Here is a 25,899-nt window from a genome sequence, read left to right as displayed (position 1 = left end):
GCACCACTGAATACTGCCCTCTGTCTTCAGGAAACTCTCCATACCCAACTGCTACCTAGTCCAACGACTGGACCAGAAGGAAGCCTCAGAATAGGTAACTGAAGGCACCTCAACACCGACTCCCTATTAGAGCAGGGGGAGGAGGTGAAAGGGACTTGGAAACTTCAAAGTATTTCCCTAGAAATCTTCTGTATTCCTCCTTCACTTGCATACTGAGAAGAAATTCTATCTGAACTAAACTAGAATAAATTAGTTTAGGAGTTGAAATACATGTAACCATGGAGCCGCACGGTGTGCCATCACCATCCGCTGGAGACAGAGAAATACCAAGAATCTATGGATGCACGGTAGCCTTGAGGCACCGCAACCCCAATGAGACTCCAGAAGGGAAACACTGAAGAGGGGACTTGGACACCTCCAAGTATTCCCTAATAAGTTTTCTACTCAAATCAGCTTTTTCTGGTATGCTGACAGGAAAGTCAGCTCTACTTAGCCAGTGTCAAATGGACAGAGCTTATCTGGCTTGTCCAGCATAAAACTTTCACTGTGGACTATCACCATCTGCTGAAGATAGAGACACACCGGATATCTCAGCCAGCATGGAGCCCATAAGAGGGCGAATCATACAGAACTATTTTATTTCTCACTCTCCATCTGCTGGTCGATGGACACAACTCACAGGTTCTGGACTGATTTGGTAAGGTCACTAAGGAAGAAGGAGATATGCTGGCCACATGGGGTGGGGGTGGGGAGAGAAGGAGTGATGCTGACCCTCTGGTGGGAGTGTAAAGGAAGATACTGGTCACCTGTGAGGAGAGTAAGAAAAGCCAGATTCTGGTCGCCTGGTAGAAGGTAGGAAGCGGAACTGGAGATGCTGGTCACCAAAGGGGTAGGGTCGGGAGGGGAAGAGGAAAGAAAACTGCTGTACTTCAGCCATGAACTCCCCTAGAGAAGCTCAAGGTCCTAAAGAGCCAGCTAGGACATCAGCCCCCTTGGTGTTTTTTTGAGAATACTTACACGCCCCCTAAAACTCTGATTGATCCCACAGTTGTGAATGGTGCTTTCTGTGCCTCTGTGGGCTCAGTTTCTTCATGCTTTTCTTCTCCATCCACTTCAAAACTAAAGACCTCATCTTCCAATTCCATTTCTCTCTCTTCAAAGAAAGGCTTCTCATATAGAATAATCTGGAGACGAAAGGAGGCAAGCTTAATATCAGGGCAGAAAGTATCTTGCACATGGAACATGTTACAGAGACCACTCACTAGCATAAATGTCAAGTTAAAAAAAGTCACGGTATATGCAGCACATTGTACACTAAGGTTTCCTCTTTTTGGAATAAAGAGACAATATGATGCTTTAAAAAAAGCAATAAAATGCCACAGTCTGCTTACAGAAAGTGCCTGAAGTGGAACTATAACAACTTTTTATTATGTGAACCACCACTTTGATCAGCTTGACAGAAAAAGGCGGTATAGCAAATTCCTAGTCAACAATAAATGATAATAATCTAAACACATTAAGAAAACAAGTGGGAAAAGCATGCAGAATACAGCCCATGGAATTCTTAACCCTCTGTATTTGCTTGTGCATGAGTACGTGTTGAAGTAGTTGTGAGGACTAGTTTTTGTGGATGGGGCACTTTGTAGGGGTAGTTTATGGGAGTGGAGACAGTTTGCAAGGTGGTGAGGCAGTTGTTTGGGATAGATGTTATGGGTGAGGACTTTTTTACAGATTGGTGAGATAGGGGAGGTTTTGGGGTTAGAGTGGTTTGCAAGGTAAAGGGGCAGTTGTGGGGGTAATTTTTGTTAGTGGAACAGTCAGTGGGTTGCTGGGACAATTTTATGGGGCTATCTAATGGGGTGTGGAGCAGTTTGCACAAGAGTGGGGCAGTTGCAGAGGTATTTTCTGAGGTGAGGCAAGTAATGAGTTATAAACCTTAAAGCTGTATTTCTCTGTTTATCACCCTCCTCTCACCTACCCACATCCATCCTGTTTGAATATCAATGAAATGCTTTGATGTCCCCATGCATACCCCCACCCTCCCACTCTGTCAGACAGTCAAAGTAATGCTTTGATGTTTCTCTCATATATACTATCTGCTACCTCATTTGCTTATTTCCGATCTGAGGAAGAAGGGCAACCTTCGAAAGCTAATCAAGAAATGTATTAAGTTATGTCCAATGAAAAAGGTATCATCTTATTTTCTTTTCCATGCTTTATTTTGTTTGATTTCTATTGATAACATAATTTTATCAATAACAGTGGTCATTTTTATTTTACCTTTGGTTCATTGGGAATTTCAACTTTATGGCCACCCTATGGAAGAAAGAGATAAAAACAGATGAATTAGCTTGAAAAAAAAAATTATGTATGTGCTATTTGGATAATTTCCATATAACTGACAAATGGCAAACACAGTATTTAATTTATAGTCATAGGTAAGCATCAACTAGAAAAGAGACACAGGTTAATTAGGAATGAAAGTACATGCTACATGCTGGTCACATGGGGGTAATCCTATTAAGGGCACATACTTTAAATGGTAAAGAATGTACCCATTTCGGGGTATTTTAATTACATATGTGCAGATGTGGCCTGTTACAGAATACGATTAGTTGAAAGTACATGAAACAACATGATGGTGAATACTTTGCTGATGGGCATGTACAGGGGCGAAGTTTGAGTGGAGAGAGCACACACATTTTATTTATTTTTGTTTACTGGGATTTATTAACCGCCTTTATAAAGAGATTCACACAAGGCGACGTACAGCAGGTACAATTTAACATAAAACTTACAATTTTGTTAGAAGCATAACAATAGTAAAATAACCAAGTATAAACATAAATACGATAAATGAGGTAAACTTGAAAACAGCAAACTGAAACCTAATAATAGAACTACTGTGAAACAGTATCAAAAATATATACATTTAACAGCACTGAAATTCAAATATCAGAGATATAATACAATGTTAGCATAATACTAATGATACACCTAATAAGTATGCATATGGTGTACAGTGCTGCATATGCCTTGTAGCACTATAGAAATGATAAGTAGAAGTAGATAGATTAAAACATTCAACTAACATCGATATGATGCTAAAGATTTTCTACTAGGTAAAATTAGTTCTTACCTGATAATTTTCTTTACATTAGTGCCAACAGATCAATCCAGAGACGAGTGGGTTATGTTCCTCTACCAGCGTGGAGATAGAGAGAACTTCAGAGATCCACTATACGTGGACATGTGCAGCCATCTTAGTCTCAGTAATGTCGATACCAAATCAGCGGAAGAAGAAGAAAGCAAATTCAATATGTAAGACCTCTCCTGCCTCTACAAAGCCCATGAAGGCTCCTCCTCCACCACTACAGCGGGAGGGAAACCGCCATAGTGGTGAATTGCAGCAAGTGAGTCCTCCACCCTCTTTATTCTTTGACACACATCTTGTTGGACAAGCAGAAAAATGACGGAACCTAAAGGAACCAAAAACAGGAAGAAAATATCTCTCCATAAACAGATAACACTCAGCCAGGAACAGCAAAGGGCGGGCCTCTGCAATGATCTGTTGGGACTAATGGAAAGAAAATTATCAGGTAAGAACTAATTTTACCTTCCATAGCGTCCCACAGATCAATCCAGAGACGAGTGGGATGTACAAAAGCAGTCCCCAAGTAGGGTGGGATCCCCCAAACAGGCCAAAGCCCGATCGTCCTTGTTGGAACTGGACCCTGAGACAGGAATCAGAGGAAGACAAGACCCCAAGTGGACTTGCCACCTTCGAAATGAGCCAAAAAAGTCCTCTATAAGGAAAAGGGTAACACCCAACAAAGGGCATGAGAAGGGAGCCCGCTCCAGCCACTGAATAAAATAAGGCTCTGTAAGCTGAAAGATTCGATACCTCAAGACAAGGACCAAGAACATGTGACAACCAGCGCAGAAGGCAACCCAAACTCCTGAGTTGAGACCATCGCAGATCTCAAAGCTGCAGAAGAAAGGCCGGCCTCTGCCAGCCTCAACCAATGCCTCATCCCGAAAAGGAAGAAGCTATGACATACAATGAAACAGAACCGGAAGGCCCTAGAGCCCAAGATCAGTCCCATTTGAACAACAGGAGCGACTACTGCCGTGCCCACTCGCTACTATACCAGGAACAGTAGCCAGAACTGTGGATTGAACCAGCCGGAGGAACAGCACTATCGAGAGCTTGAGGAAATGCTCAGGTCACCCCCCAGAGGCATAACCAAGGACATCAAGCAGCCAAAACGCAGGGAGAGAACCCACAGTCCGACTCTCCACGAGGACCAAAGGCCCCCGAGTCACAAGTAGAACCACCACATCTAGCAAGAAAGCAAGGCCCACTCGCCAGAGAAGAGCTAGTCTCAACAGAGGAGCCATGCCGAACAACCAACAATAGATCCAGGCGAGAAATAGAGCCAAAGGCTGGCCAACCCGGCAGAGACCGAATAAGGCCCGAAACCAGGAAGGGTGGAAAACTAGGGAGAGAGAAAAACTGGACTCCCAGGACACAGTGCAATTGCAATCTGCCGCAATGGGCCAGTAGCATCTGAAACAGCTGAACAAGCTGAACCCTAACATGGGAGAAGGCTTGGCCTCAGAGCTAGAAGAATGGAAGCCTCCAGAGACTGGGTCAGAGCATATCCCAAACGGAGCCAGACTAGACGTGTCAGACGGAACGAGACCAAGTATCCAGCAGAATGGAACGTGACAGCCAAGGCCAGCAAGAGAACCCCCTGGGCTCCGGTCCCATCCAGCAATCATAACAGGATAATCCTCGGCAACCAGTGGCCAAGGAAGAGCCGACCAGCTGAACAGAGTGATGTTGGGCATCCCAAGACCTAGTCCAATTCATGCACCATAGATGGGTAGCGCAGACCTCATATGGCTGCACTTGGCTCGTAACCCACAGACGATGTCAGCTTCAGTGCTGTAACCAGACCCGCCGCTCAGCAAAGAGGAATGCTGTGCATCCAGCAATGGCGTGGCAATCAAGTGATTGCTTGAGAGGAGACAAGGCTCGCTGTCCAAAGACAGAGCGAGGAAAGTCGTCCATAGACAGAAAACTGGCTCAACATCCAGGGACAGAGCACAGCTCTATATCCAGAAATGAAACCAGGCTTGACAGCATCAGCCGGAGCAGGGCTCTACATCCAGGGACAAAGAAAGACCACCAGGCAGAGACTGAAGAAGGTCTGAAGTCCAGGGACAGATCATGGCGCTAGGCCAGAGATGACTCTATGCTCGACAGCTCGACCAGAGACAGACAACGCCTCATGTGGAGCAAGGCTCACCGTTCAGAGACTGAGAAGCTCGAAGGCCACAACCTGAGTCAAACTCGATGTCCAGGAACAGAAAGAGGCTCAACAGCCGCAGCTGGAGCAAGGTTCGCTTCCCCGAACCATACTGAGGTTCACTTCCTGAACCATGTTGAGGCCCGTCACCCCAAGAAACCGCCAGGAGCAACGGATTGCAACAAAAGCACACAAGATGCCCCGAGACACAACAAAGTTCGACGACCAAAATTGAAGCAAGATGCGCCCTTTCAAGAGGACACTAGGAACAAGGGCTAGGGTCTAAAGCAATCTGTTGGGTGTCCCCCAAAGCTGAACTAGCTGATGCCGACAGTCCGGCCATCCAAATACGGGGCAAGGCCCGACATCCACAGACGGGGCAGGACCCGATGTCCATTGATCATGCAAATTCTCACGTCCAAAAAATTCGAAAACAGGGCAAGACCCAATGTCCAAAGATGGGCAAGCCCCGACGTGCAAGGACGTGGGCAAGACCACAACGTCCAAAGACGGTGCAAGGCCACAACGTCCAAAGACGGGGGGTGAGTTCAGACAATCAAAGCCGGGGACCAGGCCAGACATTGAAAAAACGGGTCTGGCCCAACATCCAAAAACAGGACAGGGACAGACTACCACTTGACTTCCAAAGAGCAAAGACTGGGCGAGGCTGGAAGAGCAAAGACTGGGCGAGGCCCGATGTCCAAGCAAGGCTTACCAGCCACAAAGGAGCAAGAAGTAAGGTTGAAATTCAAACATGGCACGTGATGGGGAGGTGCAAGCCTCCACAATCAAAGACGAAGTCTGGCAGAGCCACCCGAGCACAGGGAGGCGAACACACACAGCTAGGGCTACTACGCCCTACAACACAATGTTATCTGTGGAGCCCACCAGGATGTCACCCACCGAGGCGACCAAGGAAGCAGGAGGCTCCTGGAGACAACTCAGCTGTGGCATACCGTGAACCTTGCACCAAACAGCCTACCAGAAAGGTGGCTGACTTCACTACCGGGATGACCCACCCCAGGTAAAGGAGCACCAACAGACAAAAGCCTGTCGAAACCCAGGGAACTAAGATGCTGCCATCAGCAGCCAAGGGAACGCAACTGCATCCCTAATAATTCCAAACCCCTGAGCAGCAAAATCAGTGCAGACTAGAGCCCCCCAAGGATAGCATGCACAGCCCCTAAGAAATTGGCACCACCTGGGGCTACAAGGTAAAGGTCCCAACCAAAACCCCATGCAGGGAACAGGAAACATAGCTTTAAAAAAAAAAAAACACTTGAAGAATGCCCCAATGAGACAAATAGGAAGACGTGCCAAAACATGAGAATCCAGGGGGCTAAGTGCCCCTTAACCAGAATTTGCATGTCAGCACTAGGACCTGCCCTACTGACCCCAGGAAAGTAGAGTACCCGTCCCCGACAGCAAGGGGCCAAGGAAAATACCAGCAACACCAGACCCTGGGGAGAAGCCTTATACTTCCAGAAAATAATCCCAACAGGGTAGAGGCGAGGGCAGAGAAACCCCAAATCAGCATGCATTCCTCACAGCACCCCTGCCCACAGAAATAGCTAGGGACCGGGAAGCGCTGCCCGTCAGACAGGGCATGGCAGGAGACTCATCCCCAACATCTAAGAGGCCCGCTAGAGCACATGCAGAACTGCCCTCTGCAGTGCGGTAGAAACAAAAACAGAGCGAGCCCTGGTGCAGACCAGCGAACAGGGCATAGACGAGTGCCCCGGTGCAGCATACTGGGCATAGCTCAAAGCCATAAGGCCCCAGCCAAAGGGAAGAAAATTACCTCAAGCCACTCAGGAACTGGCAACCTGTGGCAGAGAAAGACACAGCAACCCTGCAAGTCTTACTCGTGATCCGGAGGAACTCCGGCTGTGCCTACCAAATGTGCTGAACAAGCAAGAAGCACCAACAAGATGGCGGCTGTGATATTCTGCACTTAACCAGCTATAGCAAATCGCATAAAGATAGGAATGACTTTCATATGGTCCTATTTATGCAGTTAACCTGGTCGGTTAACTGCTGAGTATCAGTACTTAACTGGCCAAGTGCCAACTCCGCCTCCAGAATGCCCCCAAAATAGCCAGTTTTCAGTTTGACACTAGCCGGTTATTTTCAGCAGTACTAACTAGTTAAGAGCTGTGAAAATTAGCAGTTAGCTCCAAACAGGCGATTTAACTGGCCAGGAGCCTCGTTTTGAATATCGGTCCCAAAATGTCACTTTCAACAGAGCTCACACGATTGATTCTGATGCGTAACCACAATGTGTCACTGTCCCAAGGCAATAGGTATTGCCTATTTCCCCTCCACTAGGAGGCTGTACACATAACATCCACTAGCAAACTGCATGGTTCAGTCACTAGGAGGATAATTGTATAAAGAGACACCTAGTTTAAGAGGCAAGTAGACACCGACTTCGGCACTATTTAATAGAGACACATAGACCTTTATGTGTCTTTATAAAATCACAGCGTAAGAAGCAAGTGAGCAGGTGTAAATGCCTACATTTAGATTATTTAGCTATGTACATAAGTTAACATATTTTAGGATCTACGTGCATGCTTATGAACGCCATTCTCCCTCCACCTTTGTACCAGCAAATCACAAGCCATCATGTCAGCACTAGTTAGAATTTTATAAAAGGCCACATACATGCAAAAACTGCCTTATAGAATTTAGAAGCTAGCAGGTAATTTTATGTGTCGCACCTTAATTTCCGCGCGAAAATCGAACCATATTCTATAACATGCGTAACTTAACTGGGTAGCGAGCTAATCAGTTCTTTTAATTGGATGTTAGCAAGCAATTATCAGCACTAACTGGCATTAACATTTATACACACAACTAGTTAAGTGTATTCTATAACGTAATGTGCATAAATTCCAAGTCGCATAGTTGAAAAGGGGGCATGCTTATGGGTATGGAATAGGCGGATCATGGACATTTAGAAAATCTATGTGAATTATTATAGAATACACTCTGCACCTAATTTAGGTGTCGGGATTTAGGCCAAGTAAACATGACCTAAATGAACATGACCAAATTTGGTCGCTTGGAGAGCTGCTCGGTGTATTCTATATACCACATGGAAATTTAAGCCGGTTCTATAAAATTTAGAGGTACTTTAAAGAATACACCTAGGCATATTTTTTTACTGCGCAGATTTTTCAGGAGCCATATATAGAATCTAGCCCTAGATGTCATCATACATAGTCATCATTAAGAATGGTATAATGTTTGGTCCCTAGGTTTAAACAGTAGAGTTAACAGCAAAGAAAATTAAAAACACATCCAAATCACTAAGAACCAGCCCAGTGGAGATAGGGATGTAGTAACAAGAGAGTGCGTGGTGACCAGAACATGCCTTATCAAATAATTCCAGGCAAGATCACAGAGGCGCTTCCGGTCTGCAGCTCAGGCAAACACACACACAACAGCAGATCAGATTTACAGTACACTTTATTAAGCAAACCAGACGTGGTCCACGTTTCACCCTTACAAGGGCAGCCAAAAAAACCTCAAAGGTATTCCGCTAGTTAAACAGATCGTAGACTAAACTCAGAATCACTCTTCCGATATAGTCTACATAAAGAAGTCACTCTCAACACTCTTCGAACAGAGCTACAGCACTTGCAGATATAGCCCCGTGAAGATAGTAGTAGCAAGAGAGTGTGTGGTGGGCGTGAGCTGTATCTGCAAGTGCCAGGTTTGCTTAATAAAGTCTACTGTAAATCTGATCTGCTGTTGTGTGTGTGTTTTTATAGAATAATTTACAACTTTTCTGCATGTTTGTCTGTTGATATATCTGTGTGTGCATGTGTGTACCTGTGATTGGAGGGGATAGCAGAGAGTAAGTGCAGTTTTAAAGGAGCAATATTCTAACAGCTATGTATCAGTGGTTTTGTGCTACTGATGCTGAACTCACTCTTCCACAGAAAATAATTGGGCCATTTTTTGAGGACTTTATTTCTCTGGAACCCTGAGACCGATCTAGCCCATTTTTGGACTCGCTAATTTTCCTTTCCTCAGTTTTCCTCCACATCAAATTGGTTCTGTTCTATTTTCAGAGATTTATTTTGTCCCTAGACAGACAGAAACAGAAAAAAGCAACACTGGGTCTTCAGGATAGAGATAATAGTTGTCCTTTAATTTGAAAATGACCCAACACGGGCCGTGTTTCAGTGCAAACGCCTGCCTCAGGGGTCAGGATTGTTCTTATAGGTATAAATATGGATAATTGGAGATAATCAAACAATCAGGGTATATTACCCAAAGCCTTTTAAAAGGTATCTCAAACATATTCATTATGGCTATTCCCCAAAAAAGCCAGCTCTTTCTCCCTGCCTTCCTTCCTCCACATTAGCATATATATATATATATATGCAAATGAATATGCTAATGTGCCCCGCCCCATCCTTTGCCCCCCCCCCCAATGAGTCAAACTACGCCCATGCTGAAAAGTCAAATCATATCTTCCAGACTGTATTGCCAATATTGATGGTAAACTCATATTTACTACAGTTTTACACTATTTATTACTGCCTGCTAATTCAGCACATCTCTATATTGATTTTATTAGACCCCTGAGGCAGGCATACTGCTGAAACATGGCCCGTGTTGGGTCTTTCATTAAAGCTTGGATGTCAACCCATTCTTGAAGGACCACTGTACTTTTTCTGTTTGATTGGTTTATAGTGAGCAGCCACATTTATAGCACAACCATTCTGGTATCAGAATAAGTTACTCTGCTTTAAATCATCTTAAAACGAGGCAGCAGGAAATATCAGGCATGTTCCTGCTGTGATTAGTTGCTATCTGTAAGATGACCAAAGATATAAGGCTGTACTACCATTTTCATGGGCCTCATGGACCCAATGTAGGCTTCATGGGTATCCCAGAATGACAGGTCAGGGTACTCCCCGGGTTCAAGGATGAAGGGTATTCCTTGGAAACCAGATTCTTCATAGATTAGCCATCTAATAAGAACAGGAAACAGAAGGTTAGAACAAAGGCACAACTCACCTGAAGAACAAACCAATTCTTATATAGTGTTCGTTGACCAGAGAGTACCTACAGTTCTACATTGAGAAACTGACATGGATACAATGTCTCTGCCTCAAGGAAGAGGAGTATAGGAAAATTAAGAGATTTGTTCAAGGTCTTGCTGTGAGTGGTGAATGGGACAATCAACTGGAGGTCTCCAACACTCACAGCACTGTGTTATCCACCCTCCAACACTGCCAGCCATTCTATATGCATTAGACTGCAGTTTACACAAACAGTAATGTTCCTACACACTATGCAATACCTCAATTGGAGTAAACGTTTTCTGCAGTGTAGGCCAAGCCTTTATTTTAAACATTCTTTTAGTTGTTCTTCTGTTTAGATTAGTTTAATAAGCATGATATACTGCTTTAAGAACAATACAATACGGCAATTTACAGGTATAGAAACATGACGGCAGATAAAGGCCATATGACCCATCCAGTCTGCCCATCCTCTGTAACCCCTAACCCTTCCTTTTCCACAGCGATCCCACATGCTTACCCATGCCTTTTTAAATTCTGGAACAGTCCTCGACTCCACAACCTCCACCGGGAGGCCATTCCACGCCTTCACCAGCCTTTCTGTGAAATAGTACTTCCTTAGATTACTCCTACTATAGAGGCATTAGATGTCCTACCTTCCTTGGGGTTAATTATGGCTTTGTGTCCTTTTATACCAATCAATTTTAGTTTAAGCCCTCTTTAGTACTTTAGCCAGCCTGTTGCTGAAGACACTTCCCTTCCTTGACAGATGGACACCGTCACCACTCAGTATCTCTTGGAAAATCATCCCATGGTCTACGAAACCAAAGCACTCTCGTCTGCACCAACCACATAGCCACGCATTTATCTCCAAGATGTAAGCTTCTCTCATTCGGCCTTTACCTTTGACAGGGAGGATCAATGAGAACACCGCCTGCGCACTTAGATGCTTCACCCTCTGACCCAAAGCCACGAAGTCTCATATGATATGTTCAGTAGGATATTTAGCTGTATCATTTGTGTCAATATGGATGAGTAGCATAGGAGCGTGGTCTGTAGGTTTGATGAGTCTAGGCAATCTTTCCACAATATCACAAATCTTGGCACCAGGCAGACAGCACACCTTCCTGGACAACATGTCTGGCCGGCAAATGGGCGCTTTGGTATCCCTGAGAAGTGAATTTTCAACCACCACTACTTTTCGCTTTTTTTGGGCCAATTGTCTGACTGTGATGGCATTTTTGATCATTGTTTCCTCCTGTTTTTCAAGATGTTTCTAGCTCTTCTACCTCCAGGGCTGTGAACCGATTCTTTAGTTGAACAGAAGGAGGAGTTGGAGGATTGACCTTGTGGGTCTTGGTGACCTGCTTCCAGCTGTGCTCTGCCCAAGATCTTCTCTCCCTTTGCTGGAAGTCCTCAATGTTTTGACCTGTGTCTCCGGGACAAATTTCTGGTTGTCCCAGATGTTTCTTAGTCTTGCCACTTCTTCTCTTAGTTCTTGTACTTCTTTCACGAGGGATTCAATATATGTATATTTATCACATGAAACCAGAATCTTGTCTTGGTCCAAGGGTTTGGTCTTGATAGTGGTAGAAGCAGTGGTAGACGTTTTAGGGGCTCCTTGTTTCTATACCATAGTTCCAAATGTTACAAAGTCATCAATTGGCCAATTATAATTTTAATGATCACACCAGTGGAGGAGTGGCCTAGTGGTTAGAGTGGTGGACTCTGGTCCTGGGGAACTGGGTTCGATTCCCACTGCAGGCACAGGCAGCTCATTGTGACTCTGGGCAAGTCACTTAACCCTCCATTGCCCCATGTAAGCCACATTGAGCCTGCCATGAGTGGGAAAGCGCAGGGTACAAATGTAACAAAAATGAAATAGATACTATTGGAGATTCTACATGGAATGTTGCTACTATTGGAGATTCTACAAGCAACATTCCATGTAGAAGGCTGCGCAGGCTTCTGTTTCTGTGAGTCTGACGTCCTGCGTCAGACTCACAGAAGCAGAAGCCTGCGCGGCCACATTGGTGATCTGCAAGGGCCGACTTCTACATGGAATGTTGCTAGTGGAATAGCAACATTCCATGTAGAATCTCAAATAGTAGCAACAGTGGAGGAGTGGCCTAGTGGTTAGGGTGGTGGACTTTGGTCCTGAGTAACTGAGTTTGATTCCCACTTCAGGCACAGGCAGCTCCTTGTGACTCTGGGCAAATCACTTAACCCTCATTGCCCCAGGTACAAATAAGTACCTGTATATAATATGTAAGCCACATTGAACCTGCTATGAGTGGGAAAGTGTGGGGTACAAATGAAACAAAAACAAATATCAACCACACTTCAACATATACCAGAATTATATACTTCAACTTTTAGTTATGTAGGTAATCGACCATCAGTAGTGATTCTCACTCACCATGAGATTTTCAACTGGTTGGTAAAACCAATCACTATATCTTCATCAGTCCATATTTTTAACTTAAATCCTTCCTTCAATATAAATCTTATCACTTTTGTAATTTTATGCTTAAAAAATGCAACATATCTTATTGGGGATAATCGCCGCCACAAATTCATGTTCACTGGTTGCTGCTTCAAGATTCAATCCATTTAATTTGAGCTCTCGGCTTCCTTCATTGGGAGATGTGAAAGAAGCCAAGAGCTCAAGTTAAGGAGATTGCGCCTTGAAGCAGCAACATGAATAATTTTTTTTTTGTTACATTTGCACCCTGCGCTTTCCCACTCATGGCAGGCTCAATGCGGCTTACATGGGGCAATGGAGGGTTAAGTGACTTGCCCAGAGTCACAAAGAGCTGCCTGTTCCTGAAGTGGGAATTGAACTCAGTTCCTCAGTTTCCCAGGACCAAAGTCCACCACCCTAACCACTAGGCCACTACTCATGTCGGGGATTAATACCCAATAAGATAAGTTGCATTTTTTAAGTAAAAAATTATAAATGTGATAACATTTATATCGAAGGAATGATTAAAGTTAAAAATAAAATATGGACTGAAGGAGATACAGTGACTGATTTTACCAACCAGTTGACAATCTCATGGTGAATGAGAATCACTACTGATGGTCCATTACCTACATAACTAAAAGTTGAAGGATATAACTCTGGTGCATGTGCAAGTGTGGTTAATTTACAGATATGAAAATAACAGACAGAGATAAGGAAACAAAGCACAAGAAAGATACAAGGTTACAAAGCAGAAGAACCAGATAATATAATTTCAGGGTATTAGAACTAAGAAGGCCTCACTTCAAGAAGGAACGTCCCTTGCAGCTCTGGGACAAGTCATGCTAGCAAGATGGTCACACATTAATTCACAGTTTATCATACATGACATGTCATGCTGCATAAAAACAAATAAGCCATTGCTATATCTGAGAGACTTCACTGTTCTTTGGGGTTTTATACAGTTCATACATTTCACCATCGCCAAGAACAAAGACACTGAAGCAAAGCTATGAAATGCATTAAACTGGTCAAAAAATCTTCAACAGCAACAATGGCTAGACTCAAAGGTTCATTTTAGTGAGGCTCTAGGGGAAGCCATGGTATTCTCTCTCCCTCCTCCAGATTTCAACCCATTCTTCCATCTCAATCTCACTGTTTTTCCTCCTTTGAAGTCCACTCTATCCGCCTTTTCTCTCCTCTGCCTCTTCAAATAGCGGTCATTTATCGTCCCCCTGATAAGTCCCTTTCATCCTTTCTCAGTGACTTTGATGCCTGGCTTGCCTTCTTCCATGATCCTTCCTCCCCCTCTCTCATCCTTGGTGACTTTAATATTCCTGCTAATGATCCTTCAAACTCTTATATTTCCAAGTTACTCGCTTTAACGTCCTCCTTTAATCTCCAACTATGCTCCACCTCCCCCACTCATCAAAATGGTCACTGTCTTGATCTCATCTTCTCCTCCAACTGTTCACCCTCTAGTTTCCTTGCCTCTGATCTTCCCCTCTCTGATCACCATCTTATAACTTTCACACTTAAATCTCCTCCCTCCCAGTCCCGTCCTATCTTATCTAATTTATCTAGGAAGCTTTACGATATTGACCCTTCATCTCTATCCTCCCATGTTTCAAACCTCCTCTCTACTGTGGCACCATCCACATCTGTCAACAAGGCTATTTCTTCTTACAACAATACTCTATCCTCTGCCTTAGATACTCTTGCACCTTTGATGACCCTCCCTATAAGGTGTACAAAACCCCAACCTTGGCAGACTTCTAATATCTGCTACCTAAGTTCCTGTACCCGCTCTGCCGAACCCCTCTGGCGGAAATCTCGGGCCCTTGCTGATTTCTTACACTTTAAGTTCATGCTGACCTCCTTCCAATCTGCTCTTTTACGCGCCAAACAGGATTATTATATCCAACTGACCAACTCTCTTGGCTCTAACCCTCGACTTCTCTTCACCACATTGAACTCTCTCCTCAAGGTGCCCCCTCCCCCAACTCCCCCTTCATTATCTCCTCAGACCCTTGCTGAATTCTTTCACGACAAGGTTCAAAAGATAAACCTTGAATTCTCTACCTCGCCACCTCTCCCTCCACTAGTCCGTTCCCCTCTCTTTCCTTCCCCTCATTCCTTTTCCTCCTTTCCTGAAGTTACTATACAGGAAACTACACTTCTCCTTTCTTCCTCAAAATGTACTACCTGTTCCTCTGATCCCATTCCCACCCACCTTCTTAATGCCATCTCACCTGCTCTTATTCCTTTTATCTGTCACATTCTCAACCTCTCACTTTCCACTGCAACTGTCCCTACTGCCTTTAAACATGCTGTGGTCACACCTCTCCTTAAGAAGCCTTCACTCGACCCTACTGGTCCCTCTAATTACCGACCCATCTCCCTCCTCCCCTTTCTCTCCAAATTACTTGAGCGTGCTGTTCACCACCGCTGCCTTGATTTTCTCTCCTCACATACTATTCTTGACCCACTACAATCTGGTTTTCGCCCTCTCCACTCAACCAAAACTGCGCTTACTAAAGTCTTTAATGACCTATTACTGGCTAAATCCAGAGGTCTCTATTCCATCCTCATTCTTCTTGATCTTTCTGCTGCTTTTGACACTGTCGATCACAGGATACTCCTCGATACCCTGTCCTCACTTGGATTCCAGGGCTCTGTCCTTTCCTGGTTCTCTTCCTACTTCTCCTTCCGCACCTTCAGTGTTCACTCTGGTAGATTTTATTTATTGCATTTGTATCCCACATTTTCCCACCTTTTTGCGGGTTCAGTGTAGATCCTCTTCTACTTCTATCCCTCTGCCTGTTGGCGTACCTCAGGGTTCTGTTCTTGGTCCCCTCCTCTTTTCTATCTACACTTCTTCCCTTGGTTCATTAATCTCATCCCATGGCTTTTCCTACCACCTTTCTACGGTGATGACTCCCAAATCTACCTTTCTAACCCTGATATCTCACCTTGCATCCAAACCAAAGTTTCAGCGTGCTTGCTGTCTGGATGTCTCAACGCCACCTGAAATTAAACATGACCAAAACCGAGCTTCTCATTTTCCCCCCCAAACCCACCTCCCAATTCCCCCCGTTTTCTATTTCTGTTGATGGCTCTCTCATTCTCCCTGTCTCCTCAGCTCGAAACCTTGGGGTCATCTTTGACTCCTCTCTCTCCTTCTCTGCTCATATCCAGCAGATCGCCAAGACCTGTCGTTTCTTTCTTTACAACATCCGTAAAATCCGCCCCTTTCTTTCCGAGCACTCTACCAAAACCCTCATCCACACCCTTGTCACCTCTCGTTTAGACTACTGCAATCTGCTTCTTGCTGGCCTCCCACTTAGTCACCTCTCCCCTCTCCAATCGGTTCAAAACTCTGCTGCCCGTCTCGTCTTCCGCCAGGGTCGCTTTACTCATACTACCCCTCTCCTCAAGTCGCTTCACTGGCTCCCTATCCATTTTCGCATCCTGTTCAAACTTCTTCTACTAACCTATAAATGTACTCACTCTGCTGCTCCCCAGTATCTCTCCACACTCGTCCTTCCCTACACCCCTTCCAGTGCACTCCGCTCCATGGATAAATCCTTCTTATCTGTTCCCTTCTCCACTACTGCCAAATCCAGACTTCGCGCCTTCTGTCTTGCTGCACCCTACGCCTGGAATAAACGTCCTGAGCCCCTACGTCTTGCCCCATCCTTGGCCACCTTTAAATCTAGACTGAAAGCCCACCTCTTTAACATTGCTTTTGACTCGTAACCACTCGCCTCCACCTACCCTCCTCTCCTCCTTCCTGTACACATTAATTGATTTGATTTGCTTACTTTATTTTTTGTCTATTAGATTGTAAGCTCTTTGAGCAGGGACTGTCTTTCTTCTATGTTTGTGCAGCGCTGCGTACACCTTGTAGCGCTATAGAAATGCTAAATAGTAGTAGTAGTAGTAATGTGGCTCCTGGCCAAGGACGTCTCTCTGCAATAGACAGTTGAGAGGAAAAGGGATATTTAAAAAAGAGGAATAATACTCAGGTCACTGCAGATGAGGGTTTACAGTACCGGAAACAGAAGAAAACTCTGGGCTAACAAATAAAGAAAATCTCAGACCGCCTATATCTTTAGGAAAGTACACTGCTCTCATATAAAGTGAGGGAGTGGGGGTAGAGAAGGAGAGAAAACAAGAGGGCGAGCAGGAAAGAGTTTTACTTGCATTACAAGTTGGTCCTACATCTTCTGGACTAAATCAGTCCTGGCTTTGTACCATCACATTGAAGGAGCTGTTTATCTCTTCTCAGAAATAAACTGAAACTACAAGTGATAGATGCAATAATTTAAAAAACAGGCCTAGCTCAGTCCATCTAGATAGCATATGACCAGCTTGTAACCCATGGATGCAAGAGTGTGTGTGTAACTAAATATAAATGACCAGATGCAAAGCAGGAGAGTCTGACAATGTCCAACATTGAGGATGCAAACTCCACTCCCACTGGTATAAGGCATTAATGCTCTGCTCCTGTCCAAAGTACTAGAGACAAATGACTGTACTTGACATAATGCAGATGAACAAGAGAAATAAGCTCCTCCGTTTTATTTAATTTATTTATTGCACTTGTATCCCACATTTTCCCACCTATTTGCAGGCTCAATGTGGCTTACACAAACCTGTTATGGCATTGCCATTCTAGGGTAAGGAATACATTTGGTGTTACAAAGATCAAGGATAAAGATACAGTTCGTGTTCCAAAAGATCAGGATAACAAAGAGAACTAATCAAACAGTTATATAAAGAAGAGTTTCAGGGAAGGTTGGAGTGGTGAAGTGTTATAATTACGCTATGGATTCTCGGGGTAGGCTTTGTTGAAGAGGTATGTTTTCAGAGATTTGCGAAAGTTAGTTATTTTGTTAATTGTTTTCAAGCTAGTTGGTAGTTTTCAATCTCATTCTTTAAGTTCAGAGGAGCTATTCACATTTTAGAGTTTGTGAAAGTTCTTTCAAACTATTTGCTGCAAACATTTTGAGTGGAGGGGTAGCATCAGGGCCGTGCCGATGCGGTAAGCGGGGTAAGCGCCGCAGGGGGGCGCCCACCTCTGGAGGACGCCGCCGCGGTGCTTACTCTCGCCCCGCGCCGCCGAGGCCTTTAAATCTTTTACCTGGTTGCAGCAGCGTCAGTGAAAGCGCTGCCGACGTCTCCCTTCCCTTGCACTCATTGGTTCCCTCAGTGTCCCGCCTTCTTCTGACGTCAGAAGAAGGCGGACACTGAGGGAACCAAGAGCACGAAGGGAAGGTAGACGTCGGCAGCGCTCCACTTTCACTGACGCTGCTGCGACCTCTTCGTTGCCGTCGCGTCGTCCCACCCCCCACTTCACGTGATTCGCGAACCGCGCTGCCGCTTAGCACTGCTTTAAAAAAAAATTTACACGTCAGCAGGAACAGGCTGCTTCAGCCAATCCCAGGAGCCTTCCTTCAGCCCTCAGGGGCGGAACACGCTGAAGGAAGGCCCCTGGGATTGGCTGAAGCAGCCTGTTCCTGCTGACGTGTAATTTTTTTTTTAAGCAGTGCTAAGTGGTTTGCGAATCGCGTGAAGGGAGAGGACAAATTGCTGGAAATGGAGGGGAGGGGAGGAGGATTGCTGGCTATGGATGGAGGAGGAGGGAAGCGCAGAGAGGGACAAGGATGGACATGGGGGCCCAGGGAGAGGACAAATTGCTGGAAATGGAGGGGAGGAGGATTGCTGGCTATGGATGGAGGAGGAGGGAAGGGCAGAGAGGGACAAGGATGGACATGGGGGCCCAGGGAGAGGACAAATTGCTGGAAATGGAGGGGAGGAGGATTGCTGGCTATGGATGGAGGAGGAGGGAAGCGCAGAGAGGGACAAGGATGGACATGGGGGCCCAGGGAGAGGACAATTTGCTGGAAATGGAGGGGAGGGGAGAGAGGAGGATTGCTGGCTATGGATGCAGCAAGGAAGGGCAGAGAGGGACAAGGATGGACATTGGGGCCCAGGGAGAGTACAATTTGCTGGAAATGGAGGGGAGGGGAGAGAGGAGGATTGCTGGCTATGGATGGAGGAGGGAAGGGCAGAGAGGGACAAGGATGGACATGGGGGCCCAGGGAGAGGACAAATTGCTGGAAATGGAGGGGAGGGGAGGGGAGGAGGATTGCTGGCTATGGATGGAGGAGGAGGGAATGGCAGAGAGGGACAAGGATGGACATGGGGGCCCAGGGAGAGGACAATTTGCTGGAAATGGAGGGGAGGGGAGAGAGAGGAGAATTGCTGTCTATGGATGGAGGAGGGAAGGGCAGAGAGGGACAAGGATGGACATGGATGGGAGGACAGGACCCAGGGAGAGAGAAGAAATTGCTGGAAATGGATATAGAGCAAGAAATGAAGAAGAAAGGAGGAAAGTAAAGAAATAAATGGAAAGGAAGCCCTGGAAATGGAGTTAAGAGGACAGATAGCAGCAGACTCAGATACTGGCCAGCATGATCGGAAAAAGAAAGTCACCAGACAACAAAGGTAGAAAAAAATCATTTTATTTTCATTTTAGCGTTTGGAATATGTCTACTTTGAGAATTTACATCTGCTATCTTATTTTGCAATGTATAGCAATTTGTTTCTAAGAATATTGCTGACAATTCCTGTCAGTGTAGCAAGTGGTGAGCGATCATTTTCACCTGGGGGGGGGGGGGGGCGCCAACTGATAGTCTGCAGGGGGGCGCCAGAGACCCTAGGCACGGCCCTGAGTAGCATTGTGAGACTGAAAGATACAGCGAACCGCTATGTAGATAATGATGAAGAAAAAGCCAATTTGCTAAATAGATACTTTTGTTCTGTTTTCACTGAAGAAAATCCTGGAGCAGGACCGCGAGGGACTGGCAAAAGTACACCCGAGAATGGAATGGATATAGCACCGTTCACGGAAGAGAGTGTGTATGAATAACTTGGAAAGCTAAAGGTGGACAAAGCCATGGGACCGGACGGGATCCACCCCAGAATATTGAGGGAGCTCAGAGAGGTTCTGGTGGGTCCTCTTAAAGATTTGTTTAATAAATCCTTGGAGACGGGAGAGGTTCCGAGGGACTGGAGAACGGCGGAGGTGGATCTTCACAAAAGTGGTGATAGGGAAGAAGCTGGAAACTACAGGCCGGTAAGCCTCACTTCGGTTATTGGAAAAGTAATGGAAGCGATGCTGAAGGAAAGGATAGTGAATTTCCTGGAAGCCAATAAGTTGCAAGATCCGAGACAACATGGTTTTACCAGAGGGAAATCGTGCCAAACGAATCTCATTGAATTCTTTGATTGGGTAACTGGAGAATTGAATCATCGACGTGCTATAGACGTAATCTACTTAGATTTTAGCAAAGCTTTTGACACGGTTCCCCACAGGAGGCTCTTAAATAAACTAGATGGGCTGAAGATAGGTCCCGAAGTGGTGAACTGTATTAGGAACTGGTTGACGGACAGACAACAGAGGGTGGTGGTAAATGGAATTCGCTCGGAGGAGGGAAAGGTGAGTAGTGGAGTGCCTCAGGGATCGGTGCTGGGGCCGATTCTGTTCAATATATTTGTGAGTGACATTGCCGAAGGGTTAGAAGGTAAAGTTTGCCTATTTGCGGATGATACTAAGATTTGCAACAGAGTGGACAACCGGGAGGGAGTGGAAAGCATGAAAAGGGATCTGAGGAAGCTAGAAGAATGGTCTAAGGTTTGGCAATTAAAATTCAATGCGAAGAAATGCAAAGTGATGCATTTAGGGAGTAGAAACCCACGAGAGACTTATGTGTTAGGCGGTGAGAGTCTGATAGGTACTGAGGGGGAGAGGGATCTTGGTGTGATAGTATCCGAGCATCTGAAGGCGACGAAACAGTGTGACAAGGCAGTGGCCGTAGCGAGAAGGTTGCTAGGCTGTATAGAGAGAGGTGTGATCAGCAGAAGAAAGGAAGTGTTGATGCCCCTGTACAAGTCTTGGTGAGGCCCCACCTGGCTTATTGTGCTCAGTTTTGGAGGCTGTACCTTGCGAAGGATGTTAAAAAAATGGAAGCAGTGCAAAGAAAAGCTACGAGAATGGTATGGGATTTGCGTTCCAAGACGTATGAGCAGACACTTGCTGACCTGAACATGTATACCCTGGAGGAAAGGAGGAACAGGGGTGATATGATACAGACGTTCAAATACTTGAAAGGTATTAATCCGATAAAAAAATCTTTTCTGGAGATGGGAAGGCGGTAAAACGAGAGGATATGAAATGAGATTGAAGGGGGGCAGACTCAAAAAAGATGTCAGGACGTATTTTTTCACGGAGAGGGTGGTGGATGCTTGGAATGCCCTCCCGCGGGAGGTGGTGGAGATGAAAACGGTAACGGAATTCAAACATGCGTGGGATATGCATAAAGGAATCCTGTGCAGTAGGAATGGATCCTCAGAAGCTTAGCCGAAATTGGGTGGCAGAGCAGGTGGGGGAAGAGAGGTTGGTGGTTGGGAGGCGAGGATAGTGGAGGGCAGACTTATACGGTCTGTGCCAAAGCCGGTGATGGGAGGCGGGACTGGTGGCTGGGAAGCGGGAAATACTGCTGGGCAGACTTGTACGGTCTGTGCCCTGAAAAAGGCAGGTACAAATCAAGGTAAGGTATACACATATGAGTTTATCTTGTTGGGCAGACTGGATGGACCATGCAGGTCTTTTTCTGCCGTCATCTACTATGTTACTATGTTAATATTGTATGTTAAGGAGAACCCTGAATCAAACAGACTAAAAACTCTGCAGGACTCAAAACACATCTTGGAATCCCTATGGATTTAAATTCCATGTGTAAAGAGGAAAAGGATAGTGACAGGAGTGTACTACCATCTACCTGGTCAGGATGAACATGTTATCAGAAATGTTATCAGAAATTAGGGACGCTAACAAACTGGGCAACACAATAATAATGGGTGATTTCTATTACCCTGATATTGACTGGGTAAATGTAACATCAGGGCATCCTAGGGAGGTAAAATTCCTTGACGAAATCAAAGACTGCTTTATGGAGCAGCTGGTACAGGAGCCAACAAAAGGAAATAAAAATTCTACACCTAGTCCTTAGTGGAGCACATGATCTGGTGCAAGAGGTAATGATGCTGAGGCCGCTTGATAACAGTGATCATAATATGAACATACAGGAAATCCAATACGTGAGCATTTAATGTGAAAAAAAAAAAATTAGAGGTGCAGCTGCGAAGGTCAAAAATTTAAATTTACATCAGGCATAGATGCTGTTCAAAAATACCATCCTGGAAGCTGTAAGCCCGCAGGGGTGCTCTCAGGTGTGCAGCAGCCCTCTAGTGGCTCCTACCTGGCCTGACCAGTCCTTTGCTTCAGGGAACAACCTTGAAACAAGACTCCTCTGTAACTCTGATGACTCTGGCCTCTATGATTGGGGCTCCTCTCTCCCTCAGGGTGACCTCTTCATTAACAGCTGGTCATGGACCTGCCTCCCTGCTATATCGCCTGGTAACCGACCCCCTTACCAGTGCTGCTGGTGGGGCCCCCTGGTCACCCTTCTCTGGAATACAGCCAGGATTCCTCGGATTCCAGAAATATGCAAACTAGCAGACTTCATGTAAATTAAGTTTATTGGAACTATGCTTCAGTCTTGGGGGAACCTGGCTTTCCAATTATTCTTTTACTGCAAATTCACCCCCTGAGACCATTTACTGTGGGACACCTGGGTCTCAGGGTATAACAGCCTCCACCCCTGGATAGGACCTTCTTTACTCTCAGTGACCTTACGGTCCTATCCTCCACCCCAACGCTGTTTGTTCACTTTAACCACTTCACAGTTCCACCTCAATATTTTGGGGACTTCTAACCCCAGGCTTTTGCAGCCTGCTTTACCTTGTCAGACACACAGTCCTGGACACACAGTCCTTCCTCCTCGGCACCGGGATCACACAGTCCTGGCTTCCGGCCTCCAGGCTCCCATCTCCTCTCCCTCGGGCAAAACTCCCCCCTCTACTGAGAGGAAGCTATTTATGAGGTGTCCAATAAACCTCCCCACCTCTTGAGACCTCGCCCCTCTGGTTCCAGAAAGATCTGGGTCCAGAAGTCTCTTCTCACTCCCCCAGCTATCTCCCTGGAGCTCCCTCTACTGGCCAATGAATGACAATACTCAGCTAGATCACTGGAGCTCCCCCTAGGGACCAGAATGGGCATTTTCCCGGTTTCAGTGGGAGAGCACCCTCTGGCGGCCTCCTCATGTAAGGGCAGACACTGTGTTTATCACAAAGCCCAGGCCAGTTATATTCCATATATTAAAAAAGATGGAAGGAAGGCCAAATGACAGCCGGCATGGTTAAAAAGTGAGGTGAAGGAAGCTATTAGAACTAAAAGAAAATCCTTCAGAAAATGGAAGAAGAATCTGACTGAAAATAATAAGAAACAGCATAAGGAATGGCAAGTCAAATGCAAACTGCTGATAAAGAACGCAAAGAGGGACTTTGAAAAAAAGATAGCATTGGAGGCAAAAACACAATGTAAAAACTTTTTAGGTATATCAGAAGCAAGAAGCTGGCAAAAGAATTGGTTGGACTGCTAGATGACCGAGGGGTAAAAGGGGCACTCGAAGAAGACAAAACCATAGCGAAGAGATTAAATAACTTCTTTGCTTTAGTCTTCACCAAGAAAGATTTGGGAGAGATACCGGTGCCAGAAATGGTATTCAAAGCTGTCAAGTCAGAAAAACTGAATGAAATCTCTATAAACCTGGAAGATGTAATGGCACAATTTGAAAAACTGAATAGTAGCAAATTGCCTGGACTGGATGGTATTCATCCCAGAGTACTGACAGAACTGAAAAATGAACTTGCAGAACTATTGTTAGTAATATGTATTTAAATTTAAAATCAAGCATGGTACCAGAAGGTTGGAGGGTGGCCAATGTAAAGCCGATTTTAAAAAAGGTTCCAGAGGTAGACCGGTGAGCATGACATCGGTGCCCAACAAAATAGTAGAGACTATTATAAAGAACACAATTACAGAGCACATTCAAAAGCATGGTTTAATGAGACAAAGCCAACACGGATTTAGTGAAGGGAAATCTTGCCTCACCAATTTATTACATTTTTTTCCCCTAACATTTGTACCCCGCGCTTTCCCACTCATAGCAGGTTCAATGCGGCTTACATATTATAAACAGGTACTTATTTGTACCTGGGGCAATGGAGGGTTAAGTGACTTGCCCAGAGTCACAATGAGCACGTACGTGCAGGACGTCAGACTCACAGAAACTGAAGCCTGCGCGGCCGCGTTGCTGATCTGCAAGGGAAGGCTTCTACATGGAATGTTGCTAGTGGAATAGCAACATTAACATTCCATGTAGAATCTCAAATAGTAGCAACAGAATCTCAATAGTAGCAACATTCCATGTTGTTGTTACATTTGTACCCCGCGCTTTCCCACTCATGGCAGGCTCAATGCGGCTTACATATTATATACAGGTACTTATTTGTACCTGGGGCAATGGAGGGTTAAGTGACTTGCCCAGAGTCACAAGGAGCTGCCTGTGCCTGCAGTGGGAATCGAACCCAGTTCCCCAGGACCAAAGTCCACCACTCTAACCACTAGGCTACTCCTAGTGGCGGACCTATCAGAGGTGCGAGGGTGGGGCCGAGAGAGATGGTGACAGATTCACGAATCTGACGAACCTTACCAACCCTTCACGTTAATGAAGCCACGGAGTCAGCTTCACAACGTTGCAGGTAGGGTATGATACATACCTGTAGCAGTTGTTCTCCGAGGACAGCAGGCTGATTGTTCTCACGACTGGGTTGACGTCCGCGGCAGCCCCCACCAACCGGAAAAGCTTCGCGGGACGGTCGGCACGCAGGGCACGCCCACCGCGCATGCGCGGCCGTCTTCCCGCCCGTGCGCGACCGCTCCCGCCAGTTGAATGACTAGCAAAAATATGAAACACACAACTCCAAAGGGGAGGAGGGAGGGTAGGTGAGAACAATCAGCCTGCTGTCCTCGGAGAACAACTGCTACAGGTATGTATCATACCCTTTCTCCGAGGACAAGCAGGCTGCTTGTTCTCACGACTGGGGTATCCCTAGCTCTCAGGCTCACTCAAAACAAGAACCCAGGTCAATTGAACCTCGCAACGGCGAGGGTACAACAGAAATTGACCTACGAAGAACAACTAACTGAGAGTGCAGCCTGACCAGAATAAATTCGGGTCCTGGAGGGTGGAGTTGGATTTACACCCCAAACAGATTCTGCAGCACCGACTGCCCGAACCGACTGTCGCGTCGGGTATCCTGCTGGAGGCAGTAATGAGATGTGAATGTGTGGACAGATGACCACGTCGCAGCCTTGCAGATCTCTTCAATAGTGGCTGACTTCAAGTGGGCCACCGACGCTGCCATGGCTCTGACACTATGAGCCGTGACATGACCCTCAAGAGTCAGCCCAGCCTGGGCGTAAGTGAAGGAAATGCAATCTGCTAGCCAATTGGAGATGGTGCGTTTCCCGACAGCGACCCCTAGCCTGTTAGGGTCGAAAGAAATAAACAATTGGGCGGACTGTCTGTTGGGCTGTGTCCGCTCCAAGTAGAAGGCCAATGCTCTCTTGCAGTCCAATGTGTGCAACTGACGTTCAGCAGGGCGGGTATGCGGCCTGGGGAAGAATGTTGGCAAGACAATTGACTGGTTAAGATGGAACTCCGACACCACCTTCGGCAGGAACTTTGGGTGGGTGCGGAGCACTACTCTGTTGTGATGAAATTTGGTATATGGAGCATGAGCTACCAGGGCTTGAAGCTCACTGACCCTACGAGCTGAAGTAACTGCCACCAAGAAAATGACCTTCCAGGTCAAGTACTTCAGATGGCAGGTATTCAGTGGCTCAAAAGGAGGTTTCATCAGCTGGGTGAGGACGACGTTGAGATCCCATGACACAGCAGGAGGCTTGATAGGGGGCTTTGACAAAAGCAAGCCTCTCATGAATCGAACGACTAAAGGCTCTCCAGAGATGGCTTTACCTTCCACACGGTAATGGTAAGCACTAATCGCACTAAGGTGATTCCTTACTGAGTTGGTCTTGAGG

The 25,899-nt window shown here is 45.8% G+C and overlaps 1 protein-coding gene across 1 annotated transcript in view; it reads right to left on the bottom strand.

The window, feature by feature from the left end:
* The window catches only part of CRYBG1 (crystallin beta-gamma domain containing 1), a 262,927-nt gene that overhangs the window by 89,737 nt on the left and 147,291 nt on the right, over window positions 1-25,899 (bottom strand). The window contains exons 8-10 of the mRNA XM_030199173.1: window positions 10,180-10,306; window positions 2,281-2,316; window positions 1,018-1,184 (exon numbers count right to left, since the gene is read on the bottom strand). Of these exons, the coding sequence (XP_030055033.1) occupies window positions 1,018-1,184; window positions 2,281-2,316; window positions 10,180-10,306 (330 nt within the window). The remainder of the gene's footprint in view (window positions 1-1,017; window positions 1,185-2,280; window positions 2,317-10,179; window positions 10,307-25,899) is intronic.

Source organism: Microcaecilia unicolor, chromosome 3 (assembly GCF_901765095.1).
Source record: "Microcaecilia unicolor chromosome 3, aMicUni1.1, whole genome shotgun sequence".
In the NCBI taxonomy this organism is placed as follows: Eukaryota; Metazoa; Chordata; class Amphibia; order Gymnophiona; family Siphonopidae; genus Microcaecilia; species Microcaecilia unicolor.
This window is presented reverse-complemented; position numbering and strand designations above follow the sequence as displayed.